Consider the following 16,524-nt stretch of genomic DNA (forward strand, 5'->3'; position numbering starts at 1 on the left):
GAGAGAGAGAGAGAGAGAGAGAGAGAGAGAGAGAGTAAACGAACTTACTTTGTATCGTCAGAAGTGTCCACTTCTGGTTGTGCCGTAATTGGGGTGTTACTATGGCCAGCAGTTGGATCGTCTCCACCTAATTCTCCGTTGGTAGAGCTCACCACCTTTATGGAAAAAAAAAGTAAGAAAGAAGTCAAACAGAACATATTAAAAACAAATTATCATATTCCTTATACAATATGATAGTTACTATGCCAACTAAACCTATACATCTCAAATTCCAGTTTATCTTTTTGGAAACGTCGCAAAATATAATGGACAGGCAATGTATGCGTATTGAGAAGGGACAAGCCAAGAAATGTTACATTCAATAGGTAGTCAATACGTCAATACGTTCTGAAAAACAATATAGTGACTAGTTAGGCCTATATTTGCAATCAGCATAAAAATCCGATTTTATTGATGTATCTATTTGAATCAAAATTCAACTTTTTAGAGTTTCGGTTACTATTGAGCCCGGTCATTACTAACAGTTCCTTACCAAGAACTGTTTGATTTTATTTATTTTACGCATATGAGGCGGTCTGCCCCCTTGTCAATACCTCGCTCATCATGCTAAAGTTCGAATTTTTTTTCCGATTCTTTAAGAATGACACATGACTTCTGTAAGCCATAGCTTACAGAAAGCCTCTTGGAAACTACACGGCATGAGTCGTTCTTGCTGACTGATCCTCTTTATGTAGACTCAAAAGGGATTTACTGCTCCCTGATATGCACTGATAACTATCCTTCAGGCCCTAATGCTTTGAATAATTCATATAATATAAAAAGCGACATTGAAAGAAAACAACCTTTTTGACATTTTGATTTGACAAAATCTAACGTTTTGAGAGGGACTTCTTAATAGGCTCCAAAACTCTTCACCAAGGGCTAGGAACCATGAAATTAGGCGATATAGAGTTTAATTATTCAGGTAGTGAGGATATGGTATATAAAAAGGATACAATACTAATGATGATCAAGGAATCCTCTAAGTCTTGTTTAGGTTGTGAAAATGTTAATAATGGAATTCTATTAGCACATTTTACGATTAATAAAAGAATTATATTAGTTACAGTGGTATTTACTCCGGTAGGACCGATAGACAGAGATATTGAAAACTTGGATGAGCTTTAAATGCAGTTGTAGAACAAAAGGACAAGATCCTATGATAAAATATAGTATTTTAATTAGGGGACTTCAATGCCCAAATTAGTACAAATGGGGGAAGGTGGTATCCTATCATACGCTATTATGGTGTAATAAAGGGAAAATAACAATGTAATAGACGTCTACAGTTTTGTACAACGGCCTAATTATATCCATACATTATTTAGCCATAAAATGTCTCATAAGTTAACTTAGTACTCGAATGATGGTAAGGCAGATAAATAACCTTATTGATTATCAAACAGCTCGTGGTAACGAACTGTAAGTAAGGACCGACTCGGCTAAATAGTAATCGAAACGCTAAATAACGGAAATTTTGAAACCAATAGATGCATCAAAAGAATCGGATTTCTACACTGATTTCAAACATATAAGTTTCATCAAGTTTAATATTATCCATCAAAATTTACGTGCCTGAGAAAATTTACCTTATTTTCAAAAACAGGGGGAAACCCCTCCTAAAAGTTATAGAAAATTAATGAAAATCACACCATCAGATTCTGCATATCTATAAATATTAATATTTTTTGCCAGAAGAAAGATTACGGATGCTTGTTTATTTGTTTTTTTTTTTTGTTCTTTTTTTCCCAGGGGTGCCCGTATCGACTCAGTGGTCCTAGAAAATCGTAAGAGGGCTCATTCGAACTGAAATTAAACGTTCTAGTGCCGTTTTAAGTGACTAAAAAGTTGGAGGGCAACTAGTCGTCCTCCCACGTTGATTTTTTCCCGAATTCAACCGATCAGAATTTTAAGATAGCTATTTTGTTCATCATGGTCGAAAAATCTAATAACTATATCTTTGAGGGCGACTTAATCCCCCACAGTCCCGATGGGAAGGACTGCAAGTTAAGAACTTTGCTCATTATTTACACATAGTATAGGTTATTGGGAAGTATACAGACGTTTTCTGGGGGGGGGGATCTTTCCATGAAGGAAGTTTTCATTGGGGAAGGGAATTTTCTACGACGGAGGCACCAGTTTTCCTAGCACTATTTAAAAGACGATCAGAAATTAAATAAAAAAAAACAATTTTTTTCACTGAAAGTAAGGAGCAACATTAAAACTTAAAAAGAACAGAAATTATTACGTACATGAGGGATTTGCCCCCTAGTCAATATCTCGCTCATTACATCAAAGTTTTTTAGCTCTTTCAAAAGAGCTATTTATTCTAATTAAACAGCCTTTGTGACTCGGGGGTCATTCTTAAAGAGTTGGAACAAAATTCAAACTTTAGCTTAAAGAGCGAGGTATGGACTAGGGGGCGAACCTACTCATATACGTAATAATTTCAGTTCGTTTTCAGGTTTAATGTTCCTTCTTACTTTTAGTTGAAAAAGTTTGTTTCTTTATTTAATATAATTGAAAATCGATGACTGGGATGGTTGATACTTAATACAATGCTATATGGAAGCAGTATTATTAATAGCGCTATACGACTAAGTCATCAAAAATAGGAATACACTAGATCTACGTTGCATAGGCAACGTGAGTTGTTGCGGCAACTTTTGTTCGGCTTCGCTGAGTAAAGTGTTACGAGAACAACACTTTGGTTTTGTTTCCTTGCTTCGATTAAACGCTGAAATTGTTAATCTGTAAGGATCTTAAAATAAATACTAGGTACACCAACTCGCAAAAGTTGCAAAACCTTCAACGCTGAAGATGATTGTAGCCTAACAGCCGATTATTACTTACACAAGTCTCCTACATGTCTTACCACTAGAACCAAGTTGGTCTTACTATCAAATACACCGGAAACAAATAATAGGTACACCAACTAGCAAAAGTTGCGAACCCCTCATTGCTTAAGACGATTATGAGCTAACAGCCGACTGTTGCTCAAACCTCCCCTACATGTCTCACAATCGCTATCTGTCTATTTTTGGTTTCAATGTGTATTGAACCTCCCCTATACCTCCTATACCTCCCCTACATGTCTCACAATTGCTATCTGTCTATTTTTGGTTTCAATATGAAGTTGTCAAACCCCTTAAACTTTCAAACTGGTATATCTCATGAAGGAATTTTCTACCAAAAAATGGATTACATTTACTTTGATCAGCTCATCAAGAGCTATCAACTGGCTTCGAAAAAAAATCTATCTGTCTTAGTTCAGTATCAATTCAGAGTTCAAAGTGTCAACATCTAAATTGGATATTGCATGGACATTATTAATTCAGTAAGTTTTTTGTGAAGAAAATCAAAATTTCGCAATAGGGGTTATAGTGACGCATAAGTATGAATAAGTCGTGCTCTTTGACCAGTTTGACTGGTTTTTCCCAGTAAAGGATAATGGATAACCGAGAGTATGTGCATTGCCCGGTAATGAACTTTTTGCAAAACAACTGGGAAGAAGGTATTGAAGACGCTACTATTATTCAACAAGCAATAGACTTTTTTGAATGCGGTGTTATTGCTGATGCGAAAAGCGAATTTTGGGCGAAGGTTGCGCCTAATGATAATTGCCCCCGGCGCATCGGTGCGAAAGCTTCTGCAAACAATGTGAAAGATATTCTTGATTTTATTAAGAAGCTGGACTCTGAGGAGGTATCAACTCCGATTTATGTGATCAAGTCTCCAACCGAGGTCCCGGTTTTGCCCGCAGTCGCGTATTCTAGGCTGTCAACAAAGGTGAATCGTGTGGAACAACTACTCAAGGTTGTTGCCACCAAGCTGGATGCTTATGAACTGAATTACCCGCAACTGCCGAAACCTGCAATTCCCGACTCGCATGCTACTATTGTTGTGTCGAACCTTCCATCTACCCTTTCGGACCCAATAAAACGAAAAGATCTGATAGATCAGATTGATGGACACGAATCAATCACTAGCATTCGCCCCGTTCGTGACAAACTGTTTATCAATATAGATAAGTCAGTTGCTGAAGATTTCCGCTTATCGGTGACTGGTGCGTTTACTGGCTCTTCTGCGAAAGATCTAACCAAGAAGTTTTACGGACTCCTGAAGGGAATCCCGCCTGATTTTGAACTGTCCCACCTGATATCGTGCCCTGGTGTTTCTGGTGCCTCTAGGCTAGGGAAATCGCTTGCAGTAAAACTTGAATTCTCCGATGCAACATCAAGAGTCGAAGCATTTAGATATGGTCTGTTGGATACGAAATCCTAAGTGTTTATGAGTTCAAAGCGATTCCCCGGTGCTGTAACAATTGCCGATCCCCTGACCATCTCCAGTCGTCTTGTCCCAGTGTTACACCAAAATGTGCGCGATGTGCCGGTCCTCATGTTTCAGATAGAGACTCGCCTTGCAATTTGTCACCTAAGTGCGCAAACTGTGGAGGTGATCATGTTTCCTTTAGCCTCACTTGCCCTAAATTGAAAGCAATTGTCAGTCGCAAGTTACCGAAAACAAACTAATGTCTGAATCAGTATCACTCGTGTCCTTCAATATTAATGGGACGAAAAACAAGGACCTGACCATTGATGAACTGTACAGTAAGTTCGACATTGTATGCTTTCAGGAACATCTTTTGACCGCAACGAGTGTTAATTTCCTGCGCCGCAGTTCCGCCCACCTTGTTTTCACATCAAATGCTAAATCTACTTTTGGAAGGCCTTCAGGGGGTTTAGCATGTATTATAAAACAAAAGCTCAGCTTTCTGTCCCCGTCATGCTATTTCTCTGATGAACATTTATTGGCTATAAGACTTGGTAAAACCGTATTGATAAACACTTACCTGCCTCACGATGGGAAGAATATGACATCGCTTAATAAATTCTCCAAAGCATGCTCTAGTTTGAAAACTCTCCTTCAAAGTATAAGCAAAAATGGGTACGAATTTATTATTATTGGAGATATGAACACTGATGTAAAACGTGATTCTGCTCGTACTGTGAACCTACTTGATTGTCTCCCTGATTACAGAATAATTGCGAAGGATCTACCTTTCTCGTATGTGCATAATTCCGGCAGCTTATCGGATATTGATCACGTGATTTGTTCCCCGTTCATTACATCTTCAACTGTGCATGTCCATGAAGATGAGCAAGATATTGATCACCTTCCTTTATCGCTGTGCTTTTCGATTAGAAAAGATAGTACTGACCAGGCTTGTGCTCCTGCCTCTAAGTGGTTTGTGCGGAGTAATTGGAAAAATGTTAATATGCCATTATATATTTCAACCCTGGCCGTTCTCCTTGGTTCTTTACGTGTACCTTTTCATCTACTCCAGCTGAGTGTTAGTCCTACTAAAAGTAATTACGATCTGAATCATTATTACAACCAAATCGTGTGGTGTTTAAAACGCGCTGATGAGGTTGCTGTCCCTCAGGAGCGAGTGAGGAAAAGTACAAGGAAACCAATCTGGTCGTGTGACCCTGAGCTGAAAAGTGTGAAAAATAAAGCCAAATTGTGGCTACGTATATGGGTTGCTAACGGTCGACCATTAGCTGGGAATGTGTTTGAAATAAAACAAAAAACTAAGCGTGAGTTTAAGAAATGTCTGCGATCGAGCCGCTACAAAGGGTTAGACTATCCTACCAATAAGAAAGAATGGGACAAAGTGATTAATTCAGCTAATTTAAATAACTCGGCAAATCCTAATTGCCCCATTACGCCTTCCGCATGGTCTGACCACTATTCAGTTATATTTTCCAAAGTGAATTGTGCAGTGCACGCGCTTCATTCGAAACTGCTTGATTCGGTTCTCCCGCCTTCCCTGACTCAGGCACAAGTTATTCCCGTTTCAGTTGACGCTGTAATTGCATCTGTTAAGAAATTGAAATCAAGTTCTCTTGATATTGACGGTATCAGTGCTTGTCATTTAAAAATAAATTGCCCGTCTTTGTTTTTCCATTTACAGTTGTTTTTCCAAATGTGCCTTTGTTGTTCCCTCGTTCCTGACAGCTTTTTGTGTGGAACTGTCACTTCTGTACTTAAACGAGGTAAGACTCCTTTGGATTGTTCTTCTTACTCCGTTGCTTGTAATTTTAGTAAAATCCTTGAACACATCCTACTTCCTTTCATAAGTATGAATGCTAATTTCGGAGAGAATCAGTTTGGTTTTCGGTCTGGAATCGGTTGCCAGCACGCTCACCGTGCTCTTGCTTTCCTTCTTAAAGATGCTTCGGCTAAAGGGTATGGTATTCATATTTGTGCTCATGATCTTTCTAAGGCTTTCGATAGTGTTGTACATAGTCAGGCTCTTTACTCTCTTTATAGTCACGGTATTAATCTTTCAGTTATTTTTCTTCTAAAGTTTTGGTATAGTAATTCTTATCTTCGAATTAAAACTAATGGTGCCCTTTCATCTTCTAATGTTCTTGTTCGTCGGGGGGTACGGCAGGGTGGAGTGTTATCTTCTAGTATTTTCAAATTTTGTATCTCTGGTATTCTTGAGAATATTTCTTCTATATGTTTTGTTGGTTTGAGTGATATTTCTTACCTTGCTTATGCTGATGACATTCTTCTAATTAGCCGGTCTAAACTCAGTCTATCGCAGATGGTTCATAAAGTTTCTTCTTCTTTTACTAAAATCGGTCTTTCGCTTAATGTTGATAAATGTGAGTATCTTTCTTTCAATGTTCCCTCTTCTCCTAGGCCTCTAATTTTTCAAAATTTTTCTATCCCTCATGTAGATTCGATCCGGTGGTTGGGTATTACACTTACAAAAAATCTTAAAACTCTTCGGGAGCGTGCTGTCTGCGATGCTAGAGTGAAAATCCAGATTGGTTACTCTAAAATTGTAGCCAATCGAGGGAAATACAATCGTATTGCCCTTGGTAAGCTTTATTCTACTTTTTCCGATCATTCTGTTCTTTACCTTTCTGGGCTTTACCCTATATTTAAGAAAAAAGATATTAGCGATATTCGATCCTCTTATTTCCGTTTCTGTAAATTTCTTCTCTATCTTCCTCTGTGGTATAGGAATCGAAAGATAATCAAAAAGTTCCATCTTCCGAACATTACTGAGAAGCTGACTGATCTACACAAAAAGCTCTCACAAACGGCGTATCGGCGTTTGTCGCCTCACCACGGTCTGATCCGTTTGTATGATTAATGTCTATTGTTGACTCTCGTTTTTTTTTTGTATCACATTTTTTTTTTTTTTTCTTTTTTTTTTCAAGTTTTTACTCCACTATGTATCTTTTTGATGTAAGTGGGTTAGAAATAAATATTATAGTTCAAAAGTTGACGTTTTTGCCGTAGGCCAAGTTTCAAACGTCATCACTTAAAAAGGAGCAAAGGATAAACTCTATTTTCTTTAGCAATGAGAGAACTTTTAAAGTTTAAGAGGCACTTCTGATACAATTTCTGTATCGGCCTATTTTTGGTTTCAGTATGTACCTTATTACTGAAATTGTCAACCCCTTTAAACTTTCAAACTGGTATATCTCACGAAAAAAATTTCCTACCAAAAAATGGATGACATATACTTTAATCAGCTCATCAAGAGCTATCAGCTGTCGTCGAAAAAAAAAATCTATTTGTCTTAGTTCAAAAGTTGACTTTTTTGTAATAGGCCGTTTCTAACTTCATCACTTACAAAGGAGCAAAGGATAAGCTCTAATTTCTTAGCAATGAGAGAACTTTTAAAGTTTAAGAGGCACATCTGATACCATTTCTGTACCACAATCCCATTTAGTCCATCTTCAATTTGAAACTGGTGCCTGCCTGCTTGCCTGCTAGAACGGAGCTTTCCACTCGAAAGCAGAAACATGGTTTGATGAAACGAAAGCTTAACTGCATAACTTCAGATAGTTCTCTCTGACATAGGCTATAAAACTGCAAGTCACTTCACACACTACAGGCTCTGGCTCAAGTACAAGCAAAAACTATCCTTTTGGCCCCAGACAAGAGCTCTACGAAGGTTTCCAAATTGCAAAGTCATATTCATCAATCCGGCCTAAGGTCCACACTTTCCGTAAAAGCCGCAGAGGTTATATCCTTACCACTTTCTAGGAATAAGCTGAAATCGGGGTGCTAGAAAAAAAAAAAAAAAAAAAAAAAAAAAGTGTTGCTCTCGCAACATAATGAGGCTAAAGATGTGATATTCAAAAAAAGAAGAAAAGATGAAGAGCCATTGCTGGGGCATAGGGCTTCGAATCGACGTTTCGGTTTCTGGATCTTTTCTTTTTTACAAAAACCGGGAGGCCAGTGACAATTAGCAAGCTTGTCATCTAGCCTTGCTACGGTGGGGATCGACCCCGGGGCTCGGTATTGCCAAGCAGAGCATCAATTCACAATGCTACAACAGGATTAAGGTGATATTAAGTACCGGAAAACTTTGACAGATTGGACAGCTTTTCAAACCTAGCTAGCATTGCTAGTGTATAAGGTGGATGCAGTCAAGACTTAGTTTGGAGAGTAGCCAAGATCACATGCCTTTTTCAAAGTAAAAAAAAAAAGGAAAAGGCTAAGAGAATAGGAGGACATGTCTAAGAAATAAGACGAGCACGCTAGAGGCCACTTTAACGACATTTGCAAAATACTGACCCAATCATAGACCTGGAAAATCTTTGTACGGTCCGAATTCCAACAAGGAGCACATATAATTTTCTACTAAAACGCTGGCACAGCGGTTTGGACGGGCCATGATTCCCTTCAGTACACCAATCATATAGATCAAAATTCTTGAATAATTTCAGTTGAAACAAGGTACAAGATGACAAACATTTTGCTAAACCGTGGCAGTGAGGAGGTGAGTTGGGGGTCCGCTGGAGATGCCACGTGGTTGCCTTTGGTTCTCAAGCCAAATGCATAATTGCAGTTCAAACAAGGTGTAATATGCCTACCTTTTTGCTAAAACATTGGCGCGAAAGGAGAGGGAGGGGCCACCGACCCACATTATACAACCAATAATACAGATTGACAATCCTTGCATAATTCTTGTTTAAACACGGTGCCCCATGCCTACCGCCTACCTTTCTCCTAAAAGAAAAGAGATGTAAGGGGTATCGGATGGGATGCTAAGAAATTTACATGAATTTGAGTGAGATTTTTGCAAAAGACCCATGAATGGGCTGAAAAAAGATCTATCAGTCTGCATATTAAAGACACTTAATTACCTTTGCCGTAAATTTCATTACGGTTTTAACAGTACAATGGCCTCTCTCATAATGAAATGAGCTACAACACCATACCTGGGGGCTGTAAATTAGAAGTCTAATTTAGCCAATATAAAAGAGTGATAATCATAAACTCCGTCTTCCAAAATTGTAGTTAGACAGAGAATAAGAATTGCAATAAAAAAAGTAAGAAAGAAAAGAAGAAGGCACACACACCTGAACAGATCCGTGACGGTCAGCCGGTGTAAGATTTCCACTTGTCAAGCCAGTTTTTTGATCGGCCCAACTTTTTCCACCCGTCTAAAAATAAGCATTGAATAAAATAACAAGGTAAAATAAAAAAAACAAACAACAAATTAACAACAATAGTTCTTAAATCTAAACTTGAAAGTAACAAGAAATAAAAAAACTTTGCAATAGGAATTGAGTACCTATGTTTCAGTAATGCATTAGAAGCCCCTGAAAAACTGTTCTTCTTATTGTCGTGAAAGCAAAGCACACAAAATATATCTTAGGAGGAAATTGAGCTCCCCAAGTCTTTGTCCAATGCCTCGGTACAGGTATTTTGTACTCCTGAGTTGATTTTTCCAAGATTGTAGGTCTGGAACAGAAATTGTGGCTTTTTGGACATCACTTTTATCGTTTATTCATCCAAACAAAACTACATCAGAGTTTATAGACTGAACATAGCCCCTGCTATACAAGGGCTTATAAAAATTACAGTTCGTAGAATTCTGGTCCCATTTCAAGATTTAAAACCAAGTCTACGAATAGATCTGTACGGTATATGAATCTTAATGAGATAAATAGTTGAACATAACTTTTTTCTACCCAAAGGTAACTAAAAAAGGGGCAAAACTAATAAATATCTTTGTAAAACACGAAGCTATTTTGCTAAATAAGCCTTTAGATTTTGAATCAGACGATAATTTTAATAAAAATAATTTTACTGCTATTTTGCATTTTTGAGTTAAAATATTAAAGGAAATTGCTACATTTACTCGCATTTAGAATTAACGAAAGATAATATTACAAAAATCAATTTTTTGACAAAGGAATTGCATTTTCGTATACAAGATGACGATCAACGTCATTCCTATTCAAAATACGAAGAAAATACGATTCTAAGATTCAAATGTGTGCCTTTCAATCAGCAAGGCCTAGTCTTGGCTCAAAGAAAGAGCCTTCGTACAAGATACGAAGAAACAAGATTCTAAGATTTAAATGTACGCCTTTCAATCAGGGAGACCAGTGCTTGGCTGATAGAAATGGCCTTTTCCATGAAATACTCACATATATACCTCTTAAAATACATTTTCACTAGGTTTAGTAGCAAAATTATATAAAACTAGCTGTTGGGGTGGCGCTTCGCGCCACCCCAACACCTAGTTGGTAGGGGCGCTTCGTGCCCCCCCGCGCGCGTAAGTCGTTACGCGCCATATTAGTTACGCGTCATTGTAGTTGTGTCCCACCTGTGAATGTAGATATATATATATATATATATATATATATATATATATATATATATATATATATATATATATATATATATATATATATATATATATATATATATATATGTTTTTAACTACGTAAAACTTGCGAATATACAACATTCTTCGCTGTCCCATTGTCTGTGCATATAAATAGATTGTCAGGTTTACCGACTCTTGAACATGCAACATATAATTGTCCATGGGAAAAACAATCCGTATTCAGATCTATACCTCATGATTCTAATGATTGCCCTTGAGCTTTGTTGATGGTGATTGCTAATCGAACATTCCCTGTGTCACCGTCGTCATTTATATATCCCCCTGTCCTCCCCGGCGTCCCCGTTGTAGTTGTGACCCTGTGTCCCGGTCGTCATTTATATTCCCTGTGTCCCGGTCGTCATTTGTGTCCCGGTGTCCCAGTCTGTAATTTCTCTTTGAGTGTCCCGGTCGTCATTTATATTCCCTGTGTCCCGGTGTCCCGGTCTGTATATATATTCGTTTTTGAATTGGTATATGATGAAATAAATTTTTGTGTTTTTCCCCTTTTTTTCTTTTTAGTTTTTTTTTTGGTTTTTACCTTTTTTTAGTTTTTTTTAGTTTTTTTTTCTTTTTAGTTTTTTTTTGTGCAGCAGCTTCCTTTTTGGAAGCTTTTTTTGAGCAGCTTCCTCGGCTGTTGCCATTGTAGGTTCGCACCACCCCAACACCTAGTTGGTGGGGCGCTATGCGCCCCCCAAGCCCCCGCGCGCGCGTAAGTCGTTACGCGCCATTGTAGTTGTGTCCCTGTGTCCCACCTGTGAATATATATATATATATATATATATATATATATATATATATATATATATATATATATATATATATATATATATATATATGTATATATATATATATATATATATATATATATATATATATATATATGTATATATATATATATATATATATATATATATATATATATATATATATATATATATATATATATATATATATATATATATATATATATGTTTTTAACTACGTGAAACTTGCAAATATTCAACATTCTTCGCTGTCCCATTGTCTGTGCATATACATAGATTGTCAGGTTTACCGACTCTTGAACATGCAACATATAATTGTCTATGGGAAAAACAATCCATATTCAGATATATACCTCATGATTCTAATGATTGCCATTGAGCTTTGTTGATGGTGATTGCTAATCGAACATTCCCTGTGTCGCCGTCGTCATTTATATATCCCCCTGTGCCCCCCGGCGTCCCCGTTGTAGTTGTGTCCCTGTGTCCCGGTCGTCATTTGTGTCCCGGTGTCCCAGACTGTAATTTCTCTTTGAGTGTCCCGGTCGTCATTTATATTCCCTGTGTCCCGGTCGTCATTTGTGTCCCGGTGTCCCGGTCTGTATATACATTCGTTTTGAATTGTTCTTTTTTTTTAGTTTTTTGTTTTTTACCTTTTTTTAGTTTTTTTAGTTATATCTCATGATTCTAATGATTGCCCTTGAGCTTTGTTGATGGTGATTGCTAACCGAACATTCCCTGTGTCCCCGTCGTCATTTATATATCCCTCTGTGCCCCCCGGCGTCCCCGTTGTAGTTGTGTCCCTGTCGTCATTTATATTCCCTGTGTCCCGGTCGTCATTTGTGTCCCGGTCTGTATATACATTCGTTTTTGAATTGGTATATGATGAAATAAATTTTTGTGTTTTTACCTTTTTTTTCTTTTTAGTTTTTTTTTTTGGTTTTTACCCTTTTTTTTTAGTTTTTTCTTTTTTCTTTTTAGTTTTTTTTTGTGCAGCAGCTTCCTTTTTGGTAGCTTTTTTTGAGCAGCTTCCTCGGCTGTTGCCATTGTAGGTTCTTCAGTCATTTTACAATTAAACATTTTTCCGTCCACGATCTTCTTACAACTAAAAATTTGTCTTTGAACGATTTTCTTAAATACCTTTAATGACGTCATCGTCATAACAATGACGACAACTAACTTCATGACGACATCACATGATGACATGACGTCACTCGACAGACACACAGACAAACAACTTATTTTTATATATATAGAAGATAGATACGAAAAAAATTACGATTCTATAATTCAAATGTGTGCCATTCAATCAGGAGGGCCTAGTCTTGACTCAAAGAAATGGGCCATGTCCACTAAAAGCTCTAAGAAAATACTTCTTAATAAGACTTTTTACTGTGGTTTGCGACGATACAAAATAAGACATAAATATAATCCTATTATTCAAATCTTTGCCTTTCAATATATAGTAGAGAACAAACTCTTGCCCCTAGTAGCCGTAAAACTATAAAAAATTAAATTTTCGACAAAACCGAATCATCGTATACATAAAGATGCAAAACACCCATCTTCTGATAAGATAATATAACACACGTATGCAAAACCTTATCTTCTGATAAGATAATATAACACAAGTATCTTTTGAAAAGTTGCTTCTCTGGGATATTGTGCCATATTTGACTGACTTCGCTATGGTTCGTTCTTTACTATTTTACCTAAGAAAAATCCAAAGGCCTTTTCTGTGATAACAATTATATATTTACCTATGTCTTTATCCTTAAATGTTATTTTATAATAAAGTGACATCCTTACTATAAATTATTGCACAAATATTTTTATCGTTTAAAATATTTTAAGAAAATGGTAACTGCATGAAAATTTGTCTTTATTCTAACATAATAGAAAGATCTCGTTTTATAAAAAAAAAGAATTCAGACTGAATTATAAGAATTCAAAGTCACCCCTGTTCGGAATAAAAGTTATGTAGTACGCAACAAATATTTAAATGTGTTAGGAAAATAATCCCCGGTGAAAGTCATAAAATTAGTTAGTTCAGACTGGGCCGTAAATGATCCAAACCCCGACATTCATGCATTGTTTAATTTTTCTGTAATTTTTAACAATATGTTGAAGTAAAATGGAGTTCCAGAATGACTCGATGTACTAGAAAGTATAAGTATTGGACCAGTGGATATTGTTCGATTAGTCTTAGCCCTTCTCTACTTAAGCTTAGACCAAAAAAGGACTTGCATGACACATTTCTGCACGAAATTATTCACGCCTATCTTTCTGATTTGCACAAATCTGGAGCCTATGCAGGCCACGGTCCAGAATTCCCAAATCATATGCATAGGACTAATTCACCAGCATGAGCCAATATTACAGTTTATCGCAGATTTCATGCAGGGACGAGTCTCTATAAGCGACACTGGTGGCTTTGTGCAGGTATGTGTAATAAACATCCTCCATTTTTCGGTTTCGTGAAACGATCCATGAATCTAAATCCTGGTACAAATGATATACGGTGGAAACTGCATAAAGCAATTTGCTCAAGCGTACTTTTAAAGGTTAAAGAGACAGAAGGATACAAAAACAATAAGGAAAATTATGTTAAACTAGTTAATTTTAAAGAAAATCTAGAAACAACAACAAGTAGTCTTGAAAATGAAAAAAAAAGAACAAACAAGAAGGAACGACGGATATATTATCATCGAATCTGAAAATGAGTACGAAAACGATCCTATTAGGGATGTAGCAACAACATGGAGTAAAACTGAGGACGGTGTTTCACATGTATATAATCACAATCTAGAAATAAAACCTGGAGATCGAAACCTCGAGCGTTAAGTAATAAACATATAAGGGGATAATTATGAAGATGAAAGGAACGGTGGAAATATACATTCTCGATTCTGAAAGTGATGGTGAAGATGAGGATAAATTAACTTGCTCAGGGGTAAAAACTAAGGTCAATGAACTAAAGGATACATCAGACCTACCCTAAACAATAACTTCTAACAAAACAAAAAGGAATCAACCGTAAAAATAAAGACAATTTTCGATAAGGAAGATTATTTATATTTAAACATTTCAGGAATTACTCTAGTGTCAATAAATATATAGTGCTTTTAATTACGTGGTTTGTCGTACAAAATTTATTATTTAAAAAAATATTTTTTTTTAACTACAAAAGACACTAGATGTGTCAATTTCCTTTAAAATGAACCATTAAACATTTCTCTACGATATTCCAGTGCCAAGCTAGCAAAGAAAAAAACAAGAGCTATGAGCTCATATGGCTCTTGTGACGAGGTCGGAAGAGCCAAGAGCCAAGAGCTCATTTGGTATTAGCTCTAGCAAAATTATAAGAATCAATAGATTGATTTAAAAGGAAAATCAGAGGCTTAATGCCGGTCGGGATTTAAAATAAGAGCTCTGAGTCATGATGTCCTTCTAAATACCGAATTTCATTAAGATCCGGTCACCAGTTCTTGAGTTAAAAATACCTCAATTTTTAATTTTTCCGAATTAACATTCCACTCCCCCCACTCCCCCAAAAAGAGCGGATTCAGTCCGGTCATGTCAATACGTATCTAGGACTTGTGCTTATTCTTCCCACCAAGTTCCATCCCGATCTCTCCACTCCAAGCGTTTTCCAAGATTTCAAGTTTCCTCTCCAGTTCCCCCAATATCTCTGGATACGGTCGGGATTTGAAATAAGAGTTCTGAGACACGAGGTCCTTCTAAATATCAAATTTCTTTTAGATCCGATCACCTATTCGTAAGTTAAAAATAAAATAGCGACGAAGACCATACTGCCTTTCCATAACAAACAAATACAAAGTTGAAACAATTGGGAAAATCCTTTAAAGACAGTGGAAATCAATTCCATGAATATGCCCAAGGGCCGTTTTCAGCACAATACGAGAAAGAGAGACAGAGAAAAAAAAATATGTATATAATTAAACTTACATTAAAACAAGAGAATTGAAACTAATAATATTTTTTTTTAACTTTTTAAAACAGCCTTAGTATTCTTACTTCAACGAAGTTCAACCTGGACTGACAAAAAGAGTGAAGTGAGAAGATAAATTCATTCAAACAAAAGAGAAAAAAGTGATTAAATGCAATTTCTCAGAGCCAACCTTGCATTTTTTAGCAGCCGGTCTTAAAAGTCTTTTCGTAACTAGTTCAATACTAGTATAAATCGGTTTAGTAAAATATTTTGTTAGATCATTTTTAATTAAATTTGGGTATAAAGAATTCAGTAAAGAATTCAGGGTTGCTAAAAATGCAAGGTTGGCTCTGAGAAATTGCATTTAATCACTTTTTTCTCTTTGGTTTGAATGAATTTATCTTCTCACTTTACTCTTTCTGTCAGTCCTGGTTGAACTTCGTTGAAGTAAGGATACTAGGGCTGTTTTAAAAAGTTTTTAAAAAAACATTAATAGTTTTAATTCTCTCGTTTTAATGTAAGTTTATTTATATACATATTTTTCTCTCTCTCTTTCTCGTATTTTGCTCAAGACGGAACTTGGACATGGGCCAAAATATTCACAGAACTGATTTCCATTGTCTTTGAAAAGATTTTCCCTATTGTTTCAACTTTATATTTGTAAGTTAAAAATATATCATTTGTTTTTTGTTTTTTCCACTCCCTCCAGCTCCCCAGATGGTCAAATCGGGGAAACGACTGTTATCAAGTCAATTTGTGCAGGTCCCTGACACGCCTACCAATTTTCATCGTCCTAGCACGTCCAGAATCATCGAACTCGCCAAAGCACTGGACCCCCCAGCTCCCCAAAAGAGAGCGGAGCCATTCAAATTATGTAAATCACATATTTAGAACTTGTGTTTATTCTTCCCATCAAGTTCCATCCCGATCTCTCTACTCTAAGCGTTTCCCAAGATTTATGTTTCCCCCTACAACCTCCTATGTCTCTGGATCCGATTCGAATTGAAAATGGAGCATCTGAGATATAAGATCTTTCTATGTATCAAGTTCCATTA

The 16,524-nt window shown here is 36.5% G+C and overlaps 2 protein-coding genes across 2 annotated transcripts in view; one reads left to right on the forward strand and one right to left on the reverse strand.

Annotated features, from left to right (window-relative positions):
• LOC136031259 (short-chain dehydrogenase/reductase family 42E member 1-like) overlaps nt 1-16,524 on the forward strand; it is a 443,764-nt gene that overhangs the window by 70,639 nt on the left and 356,601 nt on the right. The gene's annotated exons all lie outside the window — the stretch shown is intronic.
• Nucleotides 1-16,524, reverse strand: part of LOC136031251 (casein kinase I-like) — a gene marked incomplete in the record, with an annotated part of 117,357 nt that overhangs the window by 5,125 nt on the left and 95,708 nt on the right. Inside the window, 2 exon segments of the mRNA XM_065710665.1 lie at nt 49-155; nt 9,438-9,521. Of these exon segments, the coding sequence (XP_065566737.1) occupies nt 49-155; nt 9,438-9,521 (191 nt within the window).

This window comes from Artemia franciscana, chromosome 9, assembly GCF_032884065.1.
Source record: "Artemia franciscana chromosome 9, ASM3288406v1, whole genome shotgun sequence".
NCBI lineage: Eukaryota > Metazoa > Arthropoda > Branchiopoda > Anostraca > Artemiidae > Artemia > Artemia franciscana.